This window comes from Podarcis liolepis, assembly GCF_965112155.1.
Source record: "Podarcis liolepis genome assembly, chromosome: 5".
NCBI classification, from domain to species: Eukaryota; Metazoa; Chordata; class Lepidosauria; order Squamata; family Lacertidae; genus Podarcis; species Podarcis liolepis.
Genome location: NC_139556.1, coordinates 34187720 through 34206259, shown reverse-complemented (window position 1 = coordinate 34206259; position 18540 = coordinate 34187720). Strand labels below are relative to the sequence as shown.

The window sequence follows — 18540 nt, the reverse complement described above, 5'->3', positions numbered from 1 at the left end:
CTGGCCCCTGGAAAGCTGCTCATTAGGGAATGTGGCCCTTGGGCTCCAGTAAGGTTTTCCACCCCTGACATGGGCCATTACATGGAAGTTGACACATCCCAATTCAGACTTCTGTTGTACTCTGTAGATCAGGTCTATTCAACTGGGGACCCACCAAGCTGAGTGCAGCCATCTGCCAGGTTTCTGGACCAGCTCCAGCTGGAAGCATATTTATTGAGTTCTCAGTGGGCCACCATGCCACAGTTTGGTTCTCACGTTGTGCAGGCCTGCTGTAACATCACACATGGTGAAACATAAATAATTTGCAGAAAAGGTTAACTACAAGTGGATCTGCTGCTGCTGCCGCCGCCAATGTGACTATATAGCCTAAGCTGAGAGCACTTATAATTCTAAGCAATCACTGGGAGGAAGAGGCCAACATTATTTAGCTTAGAGAGCCAGTAGAATCTTCTGCCCCTCAAAATACACCAAATAAAGTGGAAAGGCTTCCCTTTGTATGGATCCCTAGATGCATGATCCCAGTTCAGAATTAATTTTGGATTAATGCTCATCCAAGAGCCTTACAGTGCAAGCTCAACTCAGAAGCAGGTCCCATTGAATTTATTGGGGCTTACTCACAGGTAAGTAATTGCAGACACTTGAGATCATTGTTTGAAAATGAATCACTGCCCTCTAGCGTTCATCTGCAGGTATTTCTCGCTAGTGATGACTCTCTGGGATGTTTATACAAATTCCTGTGTAGGTGCTTCTGTCTGCCTATCTGTTTGTCTGACTGTTTCTCTTTCAGCTGTCTCTACACTTGCATCTTACTGACTTTTACGTTCCTCTCTTTGTCTTCTCCTCTTAGGCTCCCCTGCTGACATTCTGCAGTTGCTGACATATCCATAGGCCTAATGGCATTTGGGTACATGCTTTTCTGCAACTTGATTCCTGTAAAGAGTAAATAATACAGTGGTTGTCTCTATATATGTATCATCTTGAATCTTCAGGCACACCCCACCACCTATGGTTGTCCCCCCCCCCAAGTTCCCTCCCCTCAGCACTGTTTCTCTTTAGAAATATGGTTTGAGTCTAGCAGTTCTTTAGTCTTTGTATCATAGGGGCTGGGATTTTCCCATAGAAGGGAAGGTAGAGTGACACACCCACAACCCCAAATTTCTAACTCTGGATCGAAACCACCATACGCAACCAGGATCATAATATGGATGGAACCCACCCCTCCTGCATCATTGACACCCGTTGCCACTTGCCTGAGATTGCGATTGCCCCACAACTCTACTGGGGTCTGTGATTCTTTCTCTTTCTTTTTTGTCTATTCCTATTTCTCTCTTTGCTTGATGCAGCTTCTGGTATCACTGCTATGTATTGTTTGTGTAACTGATATGGAGCGTTCCTTCTATGGCACGGGGTGGGGTGGGGAAGCCCGTGGCTGTCCAGAAGTTGAACTCCCAACCCCAACAAGACCCACCCAGCATGGCCCAATCTTCAAGGATGATGGGAGTTGGAGCCCAGGCACATCTGGGCAGCCACAGATGCTATTCTATGGCGAGAAGAGTGCTGTAGCCTAGGTCGACATGGCTTAACTACGCACGAGTCTTTTGGGATAATAGTCTTAGACTGCACTGTAGCACTGTTCTCTTGTGTGTGGTCGTCTGAAGTCACGGTCGCTTTCACGCCAACTTTCTGTAATTTCCCTTCATTGCAGAGGAGCCGTGCCTTGGAGACAAGTCCATATTCTGCCAGATGGAAGTCCTGGCTCGCTACTGCTCCATCCCTGGCTATAACAAGCTATGCTGCGAATCCTGTGGCAAAAAAGTCCCCACCAGCCAGCCTCCCGCTGCTGACCAAGGAGCTTCTGAGACTGGCACCCGCGGAGGCGCTGCCCTTCCCGGCCCTCTCCCACAACTGTCTCCCCATCCCACTGCCACGAGCCAACTGCGGAGGATGAAGGGCACTTCTCCGAAAGAGACAGAGGCATCCTGTGGCCTCCTGGCTACTCTCGCCGGCTCCACGGCCATTGGCACCTGCCAGGTTAACGCTGCTTCACAGCCTCAGGGCAGCCCTGACAATAGCACTTCGAAAGTGGGCACGTCAATGCTACTACCTCCTCCTCTTCCTCCTCCTCCTCTTCGGCAGGCTCCAGCAGGGTGGGACCCTGAGGAGCATCGGAGCAGCTCGCTGTCCCAATGGCTCCCTGCCGCCTTGGACAAACCTTCAGTTGTTTCGCAGAAAGGAGCCCCATCTCCTCCTCAAGATGGAGGAGGGTGGAGAAAGGACAGCGTGGGGCCCAAACAGTCAGCTGCCACTCTCAGGACCTCCTCCCCTGTTGTGACATGAGTGGGGGTGGTGCTTTCTCCCCCCCCGAAACCCCTCTCTTATTTTTTTTGGGGGGGGGGTTTCATTACGTCTCTCTACACCGTTTACATGCAGAGGAGCGGAGCGGCAAAGCCACCATGTTGTTGTTGTTTTATCTGGGCCCCTTTTCCAGAATGGAAGGAGTAACCATTTCCAACACAACCACATTCGTTTTAGCAATGGCGGTGATTTCGCCGTTGTTCTGTGGCACTTTTTAGAAATATATATGTGTGTATATATATATATTTAAGAAAAACCCAGTGAAGGAAACAAATTGAAATTGCTGAGGTTGGACACACACACACACACACACACACACACACACACACACACTGCTTCTGTAGCCCAGGTTAGGTCGCCTCAGAGGGCTTTTCCGTCAAGGTTGCTAACGAGATTTCTCAATCAATAAGGCAAGACAGAGCCAAGTCAGCTCAAGGACCTTGTTTCCCCTCCTCAGTTTCCCCTCATTGCTGCTGCTATCCCAGCCATCCGATGGAGCCTTGAAATGGTGCTGCAAGGGACATGGTTTCAGTCCGAGTTACTGTGGACAGCGAGCCTGACCTGTCTCTGTAACAGCACACTATGCGGACTGAAATTGATTGTGTCAGGAGAGAGGAGGAGACCTGGGGTGCTTCCAGGTGGAGGGCTTAATACTGCAAACGGGTCTTACAGGTAGCGCAAACGGGTTGTTGGCAACAGGTTATTGTTGTTGTTTTCTACCTTGGCAAGGGCAAATGTAGATTAAAACTGGTGGTGGGGAGAGAAATGCAGGCTGGCTTTTTTGTTGTTGATGATGATGGCACCGTGTAGATGCTGCAAAAACCTTGCATGCACAAGGAGCACCAATCCCAGGAAAGTGTGTGTGGTTTGGACTAACGGGCTCCTGAGCCAGCAAGCCAGCTGCCTCCTTGCAATGCTGAGCTGGTGTGCTGAGAGTCCTGGGACAGGGGTGTTGAACCCCCCCCCCAGCTCACTTGGAGTGTCCCTTGAACAGGGTTTGAGCAATGAACACCTTGTCTTTAAAAACCATTTTTATGACCTTTTTGTTCACCATGGCAGTGACAATTCTCAGTCAAACCAGGGAGAATATGAGAACGTGAAGATTGCCTTGCTAACTGGGCCCAATGTCCATTTGTTCAAGCACTTTGCTTGCGCCAGTGGCCAGCTAGACGCCCACAAGCAATTCATGATTGCTTTTCAGTCATTATTTGTCTGCCCCCAGCGATCTGGTCGTCAGTGGTGTGCTGCCCTCAGAATGAGTAGATTTTCAGAGCAAACCAGGGAACCAGATACCCAAGCGTGTTACCAAATGCTTTGTGTTTTAAAACAATGTTATTACTGCAAGGATGTTGTGGGCTTCCTGGTTCTCTCTCCCCACACCTCCCCCCCCTCTCTTCTCCCTCTGAAAAGCCACTTTTGTTCCTCACAATGCAGTTTATGTCACTTCTGAGTTTGAAGATGTTCTCTTGCATTGGCAGGTTGCTGTTCTGGAACTCTGCTTGTGATGGGAGGTGACGCCAGTTTTAATAAAATATGCCCACCACAGGAATTCTGAATAAGTTAGGTAACAGGTGTGTTTTTAAAAACAACAACTTTGGAGTGACTTTTACCCAAGAACAACAACATGAGCTGCAACAGGCAGCTTTGAAACTGTCTGATACGAGCTGTGTTTTGCCAATGGTGGATGCTAAATAAGATCGAGGTGATGTAAGGTTATGCAAATAATTGAATTGCCTTTTGGGGAGAAAGGCTGGTTTAATATTAAATGGACACCCCATTCCACCCCTACACACAACACACTTGAGTCTCTCTTTTCTGGGATTTTGGTTTGGTGGTGGGGTTGTGTTTTTTTTGGATTTTGGTTTGCTGATGGGTTTGTTTTGGCAACCCCTTTTCTTTTTAATCGTGTTTGCACCATGTTATCTGTCCTTTCTAGAACCTTGCCAATGCCACAAGCGGAGTCTCAGGGATCAGGACGGCTTTGGATGGTGCCCACTGAACCACATTGATCACTCGTGCTGCTTTTTGTGACTGGGAGATGTTTCCTGTGTTACTCTGAAAAGACAAAAGTCCTATCATTTTAGTATCCAGACAAAAGCACACCAGGCCATGGCAAAAAGAGATGAGGGAAAGCAGGGCAAATATCTGGAAAGTATGGGGGACAGATTCAGCAGCCGCATGTTTGCATTTGCAGAAAGAGATTTGCATGTTTTGAAGTTCATTGTTTATAAAAAAACACACCCTCAAATTATACTTTCCACGTTGCATGTTTTCATGGGACTGTGTAGAAATGGCTATTGTGAGAGACATATGTACAGTGGTGCCTCGCAAGACGAAATTAATTCGCTCCGCAAGTTTTTTCTTCTTGTGAGTTTTTCGTCTTGCGAAGCATGGTTTCCGATAGGAATGCATTGAAAATCAATCAATGCGTTCCTATGGAGACCGTCCGGGGACAGAGGGGAAGCGCCGCGCGCCTTCCCCTCTGTCCCCGGACCTGTTTTAAAGCAAGGGAAGGGCAGCGGGGAGAATCGCTTCTCCCTGTTGCCACCCCTTGGTTCAAAAGGGGTCCGGGGAGAGTGGGAAGGCGCGCAACGCTTCCCCTCTGTCCCCTCTTTTGAAGCAAGGGGCGGAGGGGAGAAGATCGCTTCTCCCCGTTGCCGCCCCTTGGTTCAAAAGGGGTCTGGGGAGAGACGCCTTCCCCTCTGTCCCCTCTTTTGAAGCAAGGGGCGGAGGGGAGAAGATCGCTTCTCCCCGTTGCCGCCCCTTGGTTCAAAAGGGGTCTGGGGAGAGACGCCTTCCCCTCTGTCCCCTCTTTTGAAGCAAGGGGCGGAGGGGAGAAGATCGCGCGCGCCTTCCCCTCTGTCCCCGGAGATTGCGGGGCTGGCAATGGGGAGAAGCGATCTCCCCGCCGCCCCTTGCTTCAAAAGAGGTCCGGGGACAGCGGGGAAGACGCGCTGTGCTTCCCTGCTATCCCCGGAGCTTGCGGGGCAAGCTTCGTTTTGCGAAGCAAGCCCATAGGGAAATGCGTCTTGCGAAGCGGCTAAGAAAACGAAAAACTCCTTCGTCTAGCAAGTTTTTTGTCTTCCGAGGCGTTCATCTTGCGGGGCACCACTGTATATAGTGTTTGAGAACAGCACTCAAGATGTGCCATTGGCTTGATCCAGCAGGCAATTCCAGTTGACAGGCTCAAGGCTGAGCAGAGGCACTGCTAGCTTCCCTCCTTGTTCTAGACACTGATTTACTCATAGGATTTGTGTAGCTCTACTTGGAGATCCTCCACCGAGAGACATGTTGGAAGGGTGCTCAGCTCTCCAGTCTGTTGAGCAACTTCAATTTCTCCAGTTGAATTCAAGGAAATATAAAAGTGTTGATCAAATGCAAGGGGATTGTACCTTTGGTAATACGACAGCTGCTTTTCTGAAGCCCATCACAGTTTTGCAGCATGATAAATATAGCTATCACGTTCTCGTCTCCTGCTGAAAGTTCATTCGCAGAGGCTTGCTTCATCTGTCACTAATGTGACAGTCTTTTCTAATAAATTAAGTTACTTCGTTTTTTAAATCACCATTTGCTTTATACTAGAAAGCCATTTTATACAAATCATGTCACTGCAACTAGATTTTTTCTACCAAGAAAAAAACAAAAACAAATCTCACAAACACCACCAGAAGCTGCTTCTGGCTTTGCTGTCTTCCTTCTAATTCAATGCAGCTAAGCTGGAATAAGCACATAAATAATGAACATTGCAATGATTTGGTGACGGTTAGTTCTTACAGCATAGCTTCCTCTAATGTGTTGATGGACAACCATTTCCCCTATAAGATTGTAAGACCTGCCTAGTTTTTCAATGTATTTGTGCATTAGCTTAACTAATTGTCTACCGGAGGCTTCCTATTTTGTTTCCCATGATACAGAATGGCTCACTTTAATCACTTATATTCCATGCCACTGCTCCTGAAACTGCTCTCCAAATAATCACAATTTGTCCTTAGCACAGGGCCTTCTTAGCCTGCAATGATGAACTCATCACAGAATGCATGTTTGTGTATTACTCTGTCCATCCACCAAGCATCACTGATGTACATCAGAACTGGGGGACCTGTGTCCCTCCAGATGTGGCTAACCTGCAACTCCCATCCTCATTGGCCATGCTGGAAGGGGCTGGTGGGATTGGGAGTCTAAAAAAAGCAGGAGGGAGACTAGGTCCCAATCCCTTTAGAACAGGCCTGGTGAACTTCTTGATTCTGCGGGTCAGAACCTTATCCGATCATGGCCCAAACATATCAAATGTGGCAGGTGGGTCTATCAGCTGATGTCAGAATGACACAAAGTGTTTGGGTGCTTTGAGGTCCTCAAGTTGGGGCTTCAGGGAACTGGGTGGGGCTTGCAAAGTTCCTGAGGCTTCAGCTTTCCTGCTCATCAGCTGCTGGGTGGCAGGGCCAAAGCCTGTTTTCCTTTGCCAAGGCATCATCGGCAGCTCAGTTTAAGGCTCCCAGTTGTGCATTGGCAGCTGCCTCTACCTGCCCCATACCTAACAGCAGATGGGTATGGTTTGGGGAACATGGTGTTGCAAGTCAGCTCAGAAGGCTACAGAATGATGCTTCTGAGCATCTGCTCAGCATGGGGGGAGAAATTAATTCAGTTCGCATGTAAAGGCAAATCTGGAAAATGGAACGAGGAAGGAAAGTTAATGGCTCCTCCCTCCCACTCTACTGCTGCCCCCCTCACCAAACTGACCACCCACCATGTGTGACTGTATTTCAGTGAAAAGGTAAAGCAAGGAGATGAATCCATGGATCCGCTGCATAATTATGTACCTTGACCCTCAGACTGCAGTCCAAAGGACATGTCCCTGGGAACTCGTCCCGCTAAACTCAGTAGGACCTCTGAGCAAACAGAAGTTAGCAAACATTGCTCAGGATTGTGATGCATGACTCCGCTCTGTAGTGATGAATAAGCGGCCATGGACAACGGTGTGAGGGTTGGCTGGGCAGCGGTGGTTTTTAGGAAAACAAACAGTCTCGTGGCATCTTAAAAGGACAGAATTGTGTCATCACATGTTGGGAGTAGAACTTCCTCAGATTACTGAAGTGTGTGTGTGTGGGGGATAAACACTACCCTGGTACATTTCACAGCCATTTGCTAACCCCCCATATTTTTCAGTTTCTTCCCTCTATACCCAGTTATATCTGCCAATGAATGTGCATGTAACTGAGGATCATACATAATGCATCTGATCTAGGGCTCTAATCCAGTGTTTCCCAACCACTGTTCCGCGACACACTAGTGTGCCGCGAGATGTTGCCTGGTGTGCCGTGGGAAAAATTAAAAAGATTTATTTTTTTTGGTAAAAGTCAAATTAGGTCCTAATCTATCCCTCGAGCGCCCCTTGTCCGTTATTGTGACGCATGAAGCGTGTTCCCGCCCACTCCCCGCCCTCCCTTGCTTCTCTCTCTCTCTCTGTGGCGCTCTCCGCCGCTTCCTGCTGGGCATGCGCAGCTCGCCTCGCGCTTCCGTTCCGGCCCCTCCTTCCCCCGACTACCCCGCCGCTCCGTTCCTTTCTCTTTCTCGCGTGTCAGAGAGCGGCGACGCGAGCGCGGTGGTTCCCTCAGGGCTGACGGAGGGCTCGAGGAGGAGGAGGCAGGACGTGGAGGCAGAGAAAGCGGCGGCGGCCACCCCCCACCTCCGGCTCCAGGCCCGTGTAGAAAGCTGAGGGGGAGAGATAGATAGAGGTGGGCGGCGGCGGCGACCATGACCAACCGCCACAGTAGTTGTAGCGGCGGCGACGGCGAGCAGGGACTCCCGCTCTCTCTCCGTCGTGTCTCTCTCTCTCTCTCCCGGGCCCGTCCGTTGAGTCTCCCGCGCGCCTCGGCTACAAGATGAGCATCGAGATCCCGCCGGGTCTGACTGAGCTGCTGCAGGGCTACACGGTGGAGGTGCTGCGGCACCGGCCGCCGGACCTGCTGGCCTTCGCCGCCGAGTACTTCGCCAAGCCGCGCTCTCCTTCCTGCCTCGCTTTGCTGCCTCCTCCCCCCCACCCCCAAAGCTTGGAGGTTCCCCGGCGCCGACCCGCAGGTTTGACCCCCTTCTCACACCTGTTCACGCTCCTTGCACGGAATGGGGCGGATGGGGAGGAACGGGGCTCGCCGCTGCCTCCGCTCGCCCTCCCCCCCTCCGCCGGCGGTCCCGCGATTCTTGGCTTTTTGGCGGTTGGCACAGAAGGAAGGCAAGGGGGAGGGGGAAAATTGAAATTTACACTTTCGTGCGTCCCTCCCGGCGTGACGCTGCGCGCTGACGTCACGGGGCTGTAATGGTGGTGTGCCTCAAGATTTTTTTCATGAAACAAGTGTGCCTTTGCCCAAAAAAGGTTGGGAAACACTGCTCTAATCTACTAAAGTTTATGTCACAGTAACTATATTGTAACTTGACTAATGGCACAGTCCTGTGTCTGTTCAGAAGCATGTCCTACTGAATTTAATGAGGCTTAATCCTGTGAGAGCTGGAACTTAACGGGTTAAGCTTTTCCCAGGATGCTACACCATTCTGACGTCACTTTTGGAAGCTCGGGCGGAGCTTGAGGCAAAGTTTGCCAGTCCCACGATGTGAGCTGTGGGGAAAAGACGCAGGGCTGAGATGGCGGCTACTAGCCCTGGAAATTCCTGAGAAATATTGGAATAAATGCTGTAAATAGACAAACCGGTGCTGTGTGTGTTTGTCTGGAACGTGACAGTTTTACAACGCTGTGCGAAGCTCTGCTGAGTCGTGACGGAGTGGCGCAGCTAAGGGAAGCGCGCCGGACCCGGGAAGTCATAAATCGCTAATCGAGGTTCGTAAATCAATTAGCGGGGGTCACGGCTAATCACCAAAGGTCACAGGTTATGGACCCATAAATCATCGCTTGTAAAACAGTCACGGAAGATACTGCCGGGAGCTGTAAAATCTGCAGTGTCAAGCAGAGACGGCAGGAAGAGCAGGCAGAAGCAAACAAGCAGGCTGCGAGACGCAGAAAAGTGCCTGGGTTGCTGAGAACTGCCAAGAGCTGAGAACAGCTGAGATATCGTTTCTCCACGCCAAGGGGAGCTGGAAGTCTTGTGAGTACAGCTTGGGGGCGTCTTTGGAGAACGGGAGGCCGGAGTCTGAGGCAAGCAGGCAAGCAAGCTGATAGACGCTGCAGAGAGCTTGGGGCTGTGCCTACCGTTTGAAGGCAAGCTGACGACGTTGCTGATGCCAGCTTGGAGTTCTGCCTGGAATTGTGAGAGGCAGGGGAGCTGATCTGCTAAACCGGGAGCGAAAGAAGCGGCTGGTTGTTTACGTGAGTACGCTGGGCCCCGGGGGAAGAAGGCAGGCTGCCAGGTCTTGGAGGACTGTGGGAGGCTCACTTTAAGAAGTTGGGCAACCTGGCTGCTGATCTGAAGTCTACTGTTCTGGGTGCCAAGAAGCCAGAGGCCGTTCAGCGCTCCAGGGTGTTTGTGAGGCTGGAGGCGGAAAGCAAGGGCCGGGAGATGGCTGCTTCAGAACAGAAAGACAAGATGGCGCTGATCACCTACGTGAGAGCCGGTGCACAGCTGGGAAAGGCTGTGGGCCCCAGAGGGGGGGCAAAGGGACAATTGGCGCTTGGGAATGTACTGCTGTGTTTGCTGTGAAGGCTCAGCAGGAGGCCAAGGACAGATTGAAGCTGGAAGCCTAAAGATGGCTGGAGCCCCTGTTCCTGATGCTTTAGCCTCAAGGAGTGCTAGTGAGCAGGTCGGGGGGGGCGGACAGTTCCAAAGGCAAGTTTGAAAAGTTTTCCACTGAACCTGCTGGAGCGGAGAGCGGCTTCAGGGGAGGCGAGGCTGGTGGGAGGCGCCGTTCCAGGAGGAGGAAGGCAAAGCCAGCTGGGAGCCCCAGGCAGTGTTTTTCCACTGGAGTGCGTCGTTGCTACGTGTGCAAAGCTCCGGGACATCTGCGGCGAGATTGCCCCCACCGGAGCAGAGAGAAAAGGCAGGATGTTGCGGATGTTGCCAAGGTCAAACTGTTGATTTCTCATGGGAACCAGTCGGGTTACCATGGCAACCGGTCTGGAAAAACAACCAGGCGCGGGACTGAGGCTGGTGGACGTGCCAGGTGCCAGCAAGAGACTCGTGGAACAAGGCCAGAGCAGAGTGTTGTTATTGGCTCTGCTGCTGACTGCAATTTGATTCCAGAGACATCTGCTGGGAAGCTGCGGAAATGCAGGGCTGTTTTGACAGGGATGACTGTTGGGTTCACAGACGGAACACAAAAATCAGTCTGTGGTGTGGTGGCTAACGTGTTTTTCTCTACTTCACAGGAGAAGCGAGAGATCAACGTTGTGCCGGGACTGAAGTGTTGTCTTTTATCTGTATCAGCTCTAATGAAGCAGGGATACAATGCTTGTTCTGAGAATGACACCTGTTCCATTTTCAGAGGGGGGCGACAACGGGTCAACATGGCGAAGAGCAAGAACAACGTCTTTGTTCTGGAGTCACCTATGGAGGGTGGTGGGAATGCTGGAAAAGCACAGGTGAAGTGTGCTAAGGTTCCCAAAGATGTGCAAAAGTTGCACAGGTGCACAAAAGGGCACAAGCTCCGGAAATGTGGGAGGAGGTCCCAAGGGTGCAGGGCATGCAAAGGTGCAAAGGTGCTTGGTTTTTCCCGGGTTTGGGAGGGTAGCCAAGGAGGTTTGGAGCTGGTTTACACAGATCTGTCAGGACCCAAGAGGTCTGAGAGTCTGGGTGGGGCCAGGTATGTGCTGTCGCTGACAGGTAACCACAGCCAGGTTGGCTGGTGTTTCTCTCTCAAATCACAGGGGGAGGTGGCGCAACTGATCCAGGATTGGGTTGCGGAGGTGGGACAAAGTTTCTCCACCAGGGTGCAAGGGTTCAAGAGCGACCAAGGGTCACAGTTTACTGGGTCTGCTCTGGAGGAATTTTTCAAGGAAAAGGGAATACGTCACCAGGTGACGGGTGCAAAGTCTTCTCAAGGGAGAAGGGAGGCTGTGGCTGAACCCAGTGATGGGGATAAGGTCCAGAATCAGGGTTCAGATCCCGGTGATGGGGACCAGATCCAGGGTCAGGGTTCAGGGCAGGTTTGGGCATCTCCAAGGGTTGTGAAAGGAGTGTCCAGGTGTGAGGCTTCATCTCCGGTAATGGAGAAAGCTCACGGACGGGTTGTCAAGTCAGAGGGGGAAGAGTCTGACGAAGAAGACAAAACTGCTGGCCCTAATGGGTCAGTAGGGTTTCAGGTCACAGGTGCGTGGAAAAGTGTCGCACAGTGTGATTCTGGGAGTGTTGAAGGGGTTCAACAGGTGCCTGGGAAAGATGCCGGGGAGGGGCACAAGGCAGGGGAAGGTGTTGAACTCAGAGGGTTTTGTCAGAAGGTGCAGCAAGGGGGGGTGTGAGAGCTGGAACTTAACGGGTTAAGCTTTTCCCAGGATGCTACACCATTCTGACGTCACTTTTGGAAGCTCGGGCGGAGCTTGAGGCAAAGTTTGCCAGTCCCACGATGTGAGCTGTGGGGAAAAGACGCAGGGCTGAGATGGCGGCTACTAGCCCTGGAAATTCCTGAGAAATATTGGAATAAATGCTGTAAATAGACAAACCGGTGCTGTGTGTGTTTGTCTGGAACGTGACAGTTTTACAACGCTGTGCGAAGCTCTGCTGAGTCGTGACGGAGTGGCGCAGCTAAGGGAAGCGCGCCGGACCCGGGAAGTCATAAATCGCTAATCGAGGTTCGTAAATCAATTAGCGGGGGTCACGGCTAATCACCAAAGGTCACAAATCCCAGGTCCGTGGGACTCGGGCCTCAGCCTAACATCCCCCCCCCCGATAATGTTCATAGAAGTAGCACATGCATTCTACATTTTCTCTCTACATTTTCTGCCTCTCTAAATGGTGATAAACAGTCACAGGTCATTTTTACTCTGGGCCTTAGTGAATACAGTATTGTACACCTTTGCACACTGAGTCATTTGGGCTGCTTCCTCTGGTGGATGGGAAATATTATGCAATGTATAGCCAGTTCAAGAATTTGAACATATTTTCCCTATCCTTATAATAAAAGGAGCCAGGTATTGTTGCATGAGAAAGACCAAAACTTAAGTAGCAGGTTAGATATTAATATGATGCTTCCATCATAGTAGATACTGGAATTTTGCGGACAGGAGTCAGCCATTCTCTAAAGCTGTGTGGTTTATTTTAAAAAGCATTAGGATTCACTATTTTTGCTTCCATTGAAAATTGTTGGTGAGTGAGCAGGGGTTTCATGTCCACACGGTTTACTGAGATTTCCCCCTGCTCACCGTTAAAAGAAGTTGGCATCCTTCCTTTGGGTACAAGGGCTTTGGTTTTAGTTCATAGGCACTCGTTCAGTTGCATACACTTTGCAAGCACTAGAGGTCACTGCTGGACTTATTATTTCTGAGTTCAATGTCAGCAGTTTGGAAAGATCTAATGGCCAGGCTCCTTTAGGAATTGAGACACAACGTTGTTTGATGATCATGCAACAGGATACAAACCAGGTCCTGTCAAAGTCAGTGGCAAAGTCTCCCAGTGATTCGAATGGTTGTCGGCTGCAGCCTTAGCAATTAAATAGGGCTCTAATATGGAGGTGTCTTCCTAGTGGGCACAGCATTAAATATTGAGATTTTCTCCCCTTCCTTAATTTTTGTTTATACTTCTGCAAACGTCGGAATCACCCCCATATTATCTGAAAGCTTATTCAGCCCCTTTTATTCAAAAGCAAAAGCAGAGGACCAGCAGCTGTTGCGGAAAGGTGATCCGATAGCAAACAGCAAAGTACAATCTTTTCTCCCCCAATGCCCTGCAGCAGAGGCTGGAAAAGAACAAAGGGGAACATTTCAAAGAATGGGCTAGCAGGGTGAGCCAAACTTGAGCTATCCCATGTAAAGGGGCTGATATGAAAGAAGCTGTGAAATGATCAAAAATGTTGGCGAGAGTTCCTTTCTTGACTCTACCGCCTTAGCAACTCGATAACGGCACAAAACAGCATCCGTTGAGATTGGAAATGTGAGGGATTTGTGACCTGGTTGTCTGTGATGTACTGTTTTGGTCCATCCAAAACTTCTGTCAGAATAAAAATGTAAGTGGAAAAAAGGAATCAGGAATTTACGCACTTTAAACTTTGGCCTAGGTATAAGATGTGAGTGGGAAAAGAGGAACAGCAAGTACAAGGTGACAACATATGGATGCTGCTTTTTATTGTTCCGTTGTCTCTGCAAGCAGGATCCTGCACATTTCAGAGTTGGCTCTGTGAAAGGAAAGCTCACGCCCAGGGATGGTGGTCCATCTCCCTTTGCGGACAGTGGTGCTGTGGTTTGCAGAGGATTCTGAGACCGAGAAGATTTCTCTGTGAGGAAATAAAACCACAACCAACAAACAGTGAAATCAATCTGACCTAGCATTTAGCATCTGTAGGATGGCTTCTGGGATTGCAATACAGACAAACAAAACCCCCACATTTCTCTAGGACAAGTCATCCATACAACTAACTTTAGATATGTCCCTATGGCCTGAAAATACCACCTTTCCACAGTATTATCTAAACCAACTGGTACTGAAGAAAACATATTCAGGTAAACCATTTTCACGTTGTACGCTCCCGGAAGACTTGCTTTGGGAGACCTACATTGTATGTAAAAATAGCTGGTTCTTAACATCTTTACGAAATAGTTTTTGGAGGGATTCTTAAAAATGTACTTTTCCCACCTCAGATGGTGAATGCAGCCTCAATAAGCCTTTAGACAGGGCACACAGACACACAGCCTTCCCAGTTTCCCTTCCTCCTCTGCAAATATACTAGGAAAAGTAGAATCTTGGAAAACTCTCAATAACTCCCAGTAATTTACAACATATGGGACCTGCAACAAAATGTGCTCTTGTTCAGGATCTTAGCCAACCAGCTAAGGGGTCATAGACACTTCCACTTCCCCTGTGCCTTGAAAGCACATGTTCAAGAGGTGCATGCCCTCTCCCAGGATATTCCATTCCATTTTCTCCTCCCCTTGCATTCTATCCTCCCAGTTAATATTCCATGCCTACTGAGCATGCTCATTCCTTACTGAACAGTTTATGCCCTCCCCTAAGTTTCTGCGCTAAATATTTGTTGTATTTCTGCAAACTTTTGGAGTTCCTCCAGGCCTGCTGATTTTACTCTCTTGTGCATGAATTATGCTGTTTTGGCTACTCCAGGATAGGGCTAGGAGTGTCTGTTTTGGTTCCTTTCAGGTTCTCATTTTCACAGATGCAAATCTACATGTTTCTACAATTTTGCAAAACTTTCTCCTGAAAATTCATCAGTGCAAATTTCTCTTTTTTTAAATATACCCACATTTTTTTCTGAAATTTTGCCTTTCATACTCATATTGGCAAGGCACTTGTAAATGTTATTTTCCCTTAAAAAAATTTAAACGCACTTTTGTACATATTACTTGGCTGAAGAAGTGCCTTGCGAAATTCACTGAAGTTTTTTTCTTTTTGTATGGGATGCTGTGTTTCAGTTTCTGTATTGTTTTAGAAAACGTGAATTAGGTAAGCTCTCCTCTCAGTGTGGATGGCATCGCATTTACCTTCTCTGCTCAAAGATCCGCAGTTGGAGAATGAGCTTGCCATTGGTGTATATACGATTGGAACCTATCTGCACTTTGCCTTTTGTAGGAGCATGTCAGGCAAAGAGGCTGAAGGTTTGGCCCTTGGGGAAGCTCTACAAATAAGTTCTACAATATGAAAACCTGAGAACATGTGACCTCCATGGAAGAGGCGGAAGACATGAACTAGTTCTGATTTCTCCCTAGTGCCAATTCCAAACCTGTTTGTCCCAAAGTTTGTCTCATGTCCCCAAACTAGACGGATATGCCAAGGCCTTTCTCTTCTACACAAGCAAAGGCTCCAAGCTTGGATGAAGCCTGGGAACATTGCCAAGTGCATCAGTGCTGGATGTCATACACAGCACCCGAAACCTGCTCTGGGTCTATTTATGTCAAGAGGCAGCCATGAAAGATTTATCGGCGAGAGCACAAGAGAGCAGTGATGTTATGTCTGGTGGGAAATCAATCTTGGCACAAGATGTGGTAGTTATGGTCCTAAGGAAGGGATTTATCGCCATAACACTGTAAAAGATAAGCCTGCATTCTTTGTATTTGGGCAGCACCTCTTAAAGCTCCTTAGTCTGGCATTGCCCAAGGCTTCCATTAACCTCCCGGTGACCTTCCTAGATGGTGGATTTATTTTAAGAGAACCAGCTTCAGCTCAAATGGTAGGTACGGAACTCATTATCGCTTGTTGCTGAAGACAAGGGCAATAAATATTTGGCTCTCTAAAAGGAGAGGCTATCCCAGCTTCCCTCGGCCTGTTGTTTCTGCATTTTTACAAAGCCCGAGTGGCAGCTAAGCTCATGGCGTAGTTGAACCAAAGCGCTGCAGTAGCCAGGGACAGAGGCATACCTAGGGGTTGGTGAAACTCGTCCCTGCCACGGGCACTCTCATGAACTGGCAGGACAATGGGAAGGAGGAAGAGAATCCCGGCAAGGTGTGTAGCCGGGACTGGGGTACACCAGGGCAAGCAGCAGATGAGGAAGGAAGTACAGGGTGATGGAGAATAGCCAGGGGATGGGGGTCCATGCACAGGAACGAGAGTAGCAGGAGGGGGCCATCACCAGAGGGGGCCCTGTCCCCATGAACATGGCAGGCTCTGAGGTGTAGGGAGGAGCAGGAGGGACACTCCCAGATGCTGAGGCAGGCAAGGGCCCACAGCTCAGCTCCCTAAGTGGCCAGGTGGGGCTTGCCAGCTCTGGGAGGAGGGGTGTGATTCCTAGGCTGGAGTAGGCTTGGAGCAGGTGAGGGTCACCTGCCTCGTCAAGCCCAGATGCTGCAATCAGCAGGCAAAGTACAAAAGAGAAGCAGAGCTGAGGTGTTGTGTCTGCTCAACTGCTCATGTTGGTTGGGCCCTGGCTTGGAGGCTCCTGGTCCTCCAGGGTTGACTCTGGATGGTATTCTGACTGCTGGGCTTCAGGCTTGGCTTACTTGGACTGTGTTTCCTGACCTTTGGACTCTGCTTGTGTGGATTGGCCCCTGGACTTTGACCTTTGGACTTGACATACTGACGCTGCCAGGTAGGCCAGGGGTTCAGGACAGGTGCCTATCAGACTATGGAGGATATGATATATATGCGTCTGGTGACACGACACCGCATTCACAGCGAGATGTAGCGTGGGAGGGGCTTCCTGTCCTTCTCGCAGCACAGTAAAGTGATTTGGGGGGCAGAGAGGGGATGCCGATACAGCTCCTTTACTGGGGGTGCAAGGGACCCTAGGTATGCCTTTGGCCAGGGATTTGGCAAAGACTCCAGTTTTAACCAGCAGCAATTGTGACCAACAGAATCTAGGCAATATTAACCAACAGCAACAATTACCAACAGAAATGGAGGACTACTGTGCCCAACTCATACTTTATAATTCAGGGATGGGGAACCACAGGCTGAGGGCTAGGTGCCCCCCCCCGACTTCTCTGGATTCTCTCCAGCAACACTTCCCCTTGAGTGTTTTTGCCTGGTTGGAATGTCTCCTTGAACCCTGACAATGCCTCTTATGTGTGTAGAAACTAGCCTTAATCAACATCAATTGCTCTGGCCCCACGCACCACTGGCCATGTGGCTCTCCTCAAGGGTACTCCAAAGGGAATGCAGCCTTTGGACTGAAAAGTGTCCCTTGCTCCAAACTGTGGTTGGTGTGTTATATGTTTGGAATCTCAGACTATGAGGTGGACTCTGAATAATGGTTAGCACAAAAAGTGTGATATGTGGAGTTGAACTTTTCTCTGTATTTGACCTGTGATGGTGGTTATTATCCATGCAAGCGATTCCTTAATGTTGAGGTCGTTGAGTGTTGCATTCTTGGACAGGGCTATAGTTATGTGGATGTATGGGAGTCAAGAACAGCACCTGCTCCAATGCCCCTTATGGAGAAGCCATTGTGACTTGGAAGACAGTTAGGTGTTGTAAAATTGGATAACGTTTGACATTATCCTTGGTTTGGATTCCATAGCTATGGAAGGTGCTTGAGATCTACAGCTCACCTGTAAGCGACTTCCTCTTCTGTAAGCTGCAGACACATGAGCACGGGCATGGCAGAAACTCTTCCAGCTGTATTGAAGTTTGTGGCCATTTCGACTTCTGTTTGGGTTTTGACAGTGGCTTGAAAAAATGGCGCATCCAGTTCTGCTTGGAAATCAATGGTCAGCGCACCCCTGTGATTGGAGAGGGAAAATGAGCACTGCTTTTCAAGGAAGTTGGCTAACTATTGCTGGCAGTGGAAAGCTGGTTTTAACCTTGATTTGCACAAAGTCCCGCCGTCTCTGATCAGTTATTTCAGGTGTACCCCCCACAATGTAACAGCTGATGTCTGCTACTTCTTAGCAAAAGAGTCATAATCTGAAGTGATATGACTCCTGAGTAGCATTGGCGCAACTGCTCGGTCCCAGAAAACAAAAGGACACACATATCTGACTGCTTTGGCTTGAAGACCAGAGGTGCCATTTTGGATATGAAAGTAAACTGGGATGGGTCTGAAACAGTGCGTGTTTAGCATGGTTGATATAAGGGGCAATCCAGACTCTGAATTGTACCTTTGTCCCAGCATAGAAAGCATGTCCAGCAATTTGCATGAGGAGATGGAGATGGAAATGCAGAGAGCTATGCTGGACAATCAAATAGTCATTTTATGGGCTTTATTGAGTTGGGATAACACTAAGAATTTTCCAGAGTGTTTGACAGAGTATTGGGTAAGGGTCCATCACACTTAGGAGATGAATCCACATCTTACTCACACGTACCTTGTTTCGACGCCTGTTTTGAACTCCTGCTCCCACAAATTCACATTGATGTCAGCTGAAACATCTAACCCAAGTCCTCCTCGGAGAGTGATCACAGTTTGCAAACCAGACTGAAGTGGGATTGCCTATGCAGCACAGTAACATTCACTTACTGGATTGTTCAAGCGCTTATCATGGGCCTACAAATGTTATTAACAGGGCAGTCATACATGTATCTACTCGAAAGTAAACCCCACTGACTTCAATGGGGCTTACTGTTGAGTAAGGTACATCTTGTCTGTGCAGGTGTTCTCCCCCCCCCCCCATAGCTAGTCTGTAGGGGACAATCGGTGCTCATTGCTTCA

The 18540-nt window shown here is 49.3% G+C and overlaps 2 protein-coding genes across 8 annotated transcripts in view; one reads left to right on the top strand and one right to left on the bottom strand.

The window, feature by feature from the left end:
- ADAMTS14 (ADAM metallopeptidase with thrombospondin type 1 motif 14) overlaps positions 1–4150 on the top strand; it is a 77997-nt gene extending 73847 nt beyond the window's left edge. For 4 of the 7 annotated variants that reach the window (XM_083503034.1, XM_083503037.1, XM_083503035.1 and 1 more), the window contains one exon: positions 1706–4150. In XM_083503034.1, the coding sequence (XP_083359160.1) occupies positions 1706–2337 (632 nt within the window). In that variant the 3' untranslated portion in view covers positions 2338–4150. Of the gene's footprint in view, positions 1–847; positions 940–1705 lie in introns of all 7 variants that reach the window. The other 3 variants (XM_083503038.1, XM_083503039.1, XR_014526175.1) reach the window with 2 other exon arrangements.
- A 9405-nt stretch (positions 4151–13555) lies between these two features.
- The window catches only part of TBATA (thymus, brain and testes associated), a 42788-nt gene continuing 37803 nt past the window's right edge, over positions 13556–18540 (bottom strand). The window contains exons 23-25 of the mRNA XM_083503283.1: positions 18197–18321; positions 17441–17611; positions 13556–13719 (exon numbers count right to left, since the gene is read on the bottom strand). Coding sequence (XP_083359409.1) covers positions 13569–13719; positions 17441–17611; positions 18197–18321 — 447 coding nt within the window. The 3' untranslated portion in view covers positions 13556–13568. The remainder of the gene's footprint in view (positions 13720–17440; positions 17612–18196; positions 18322–18540) is intronic.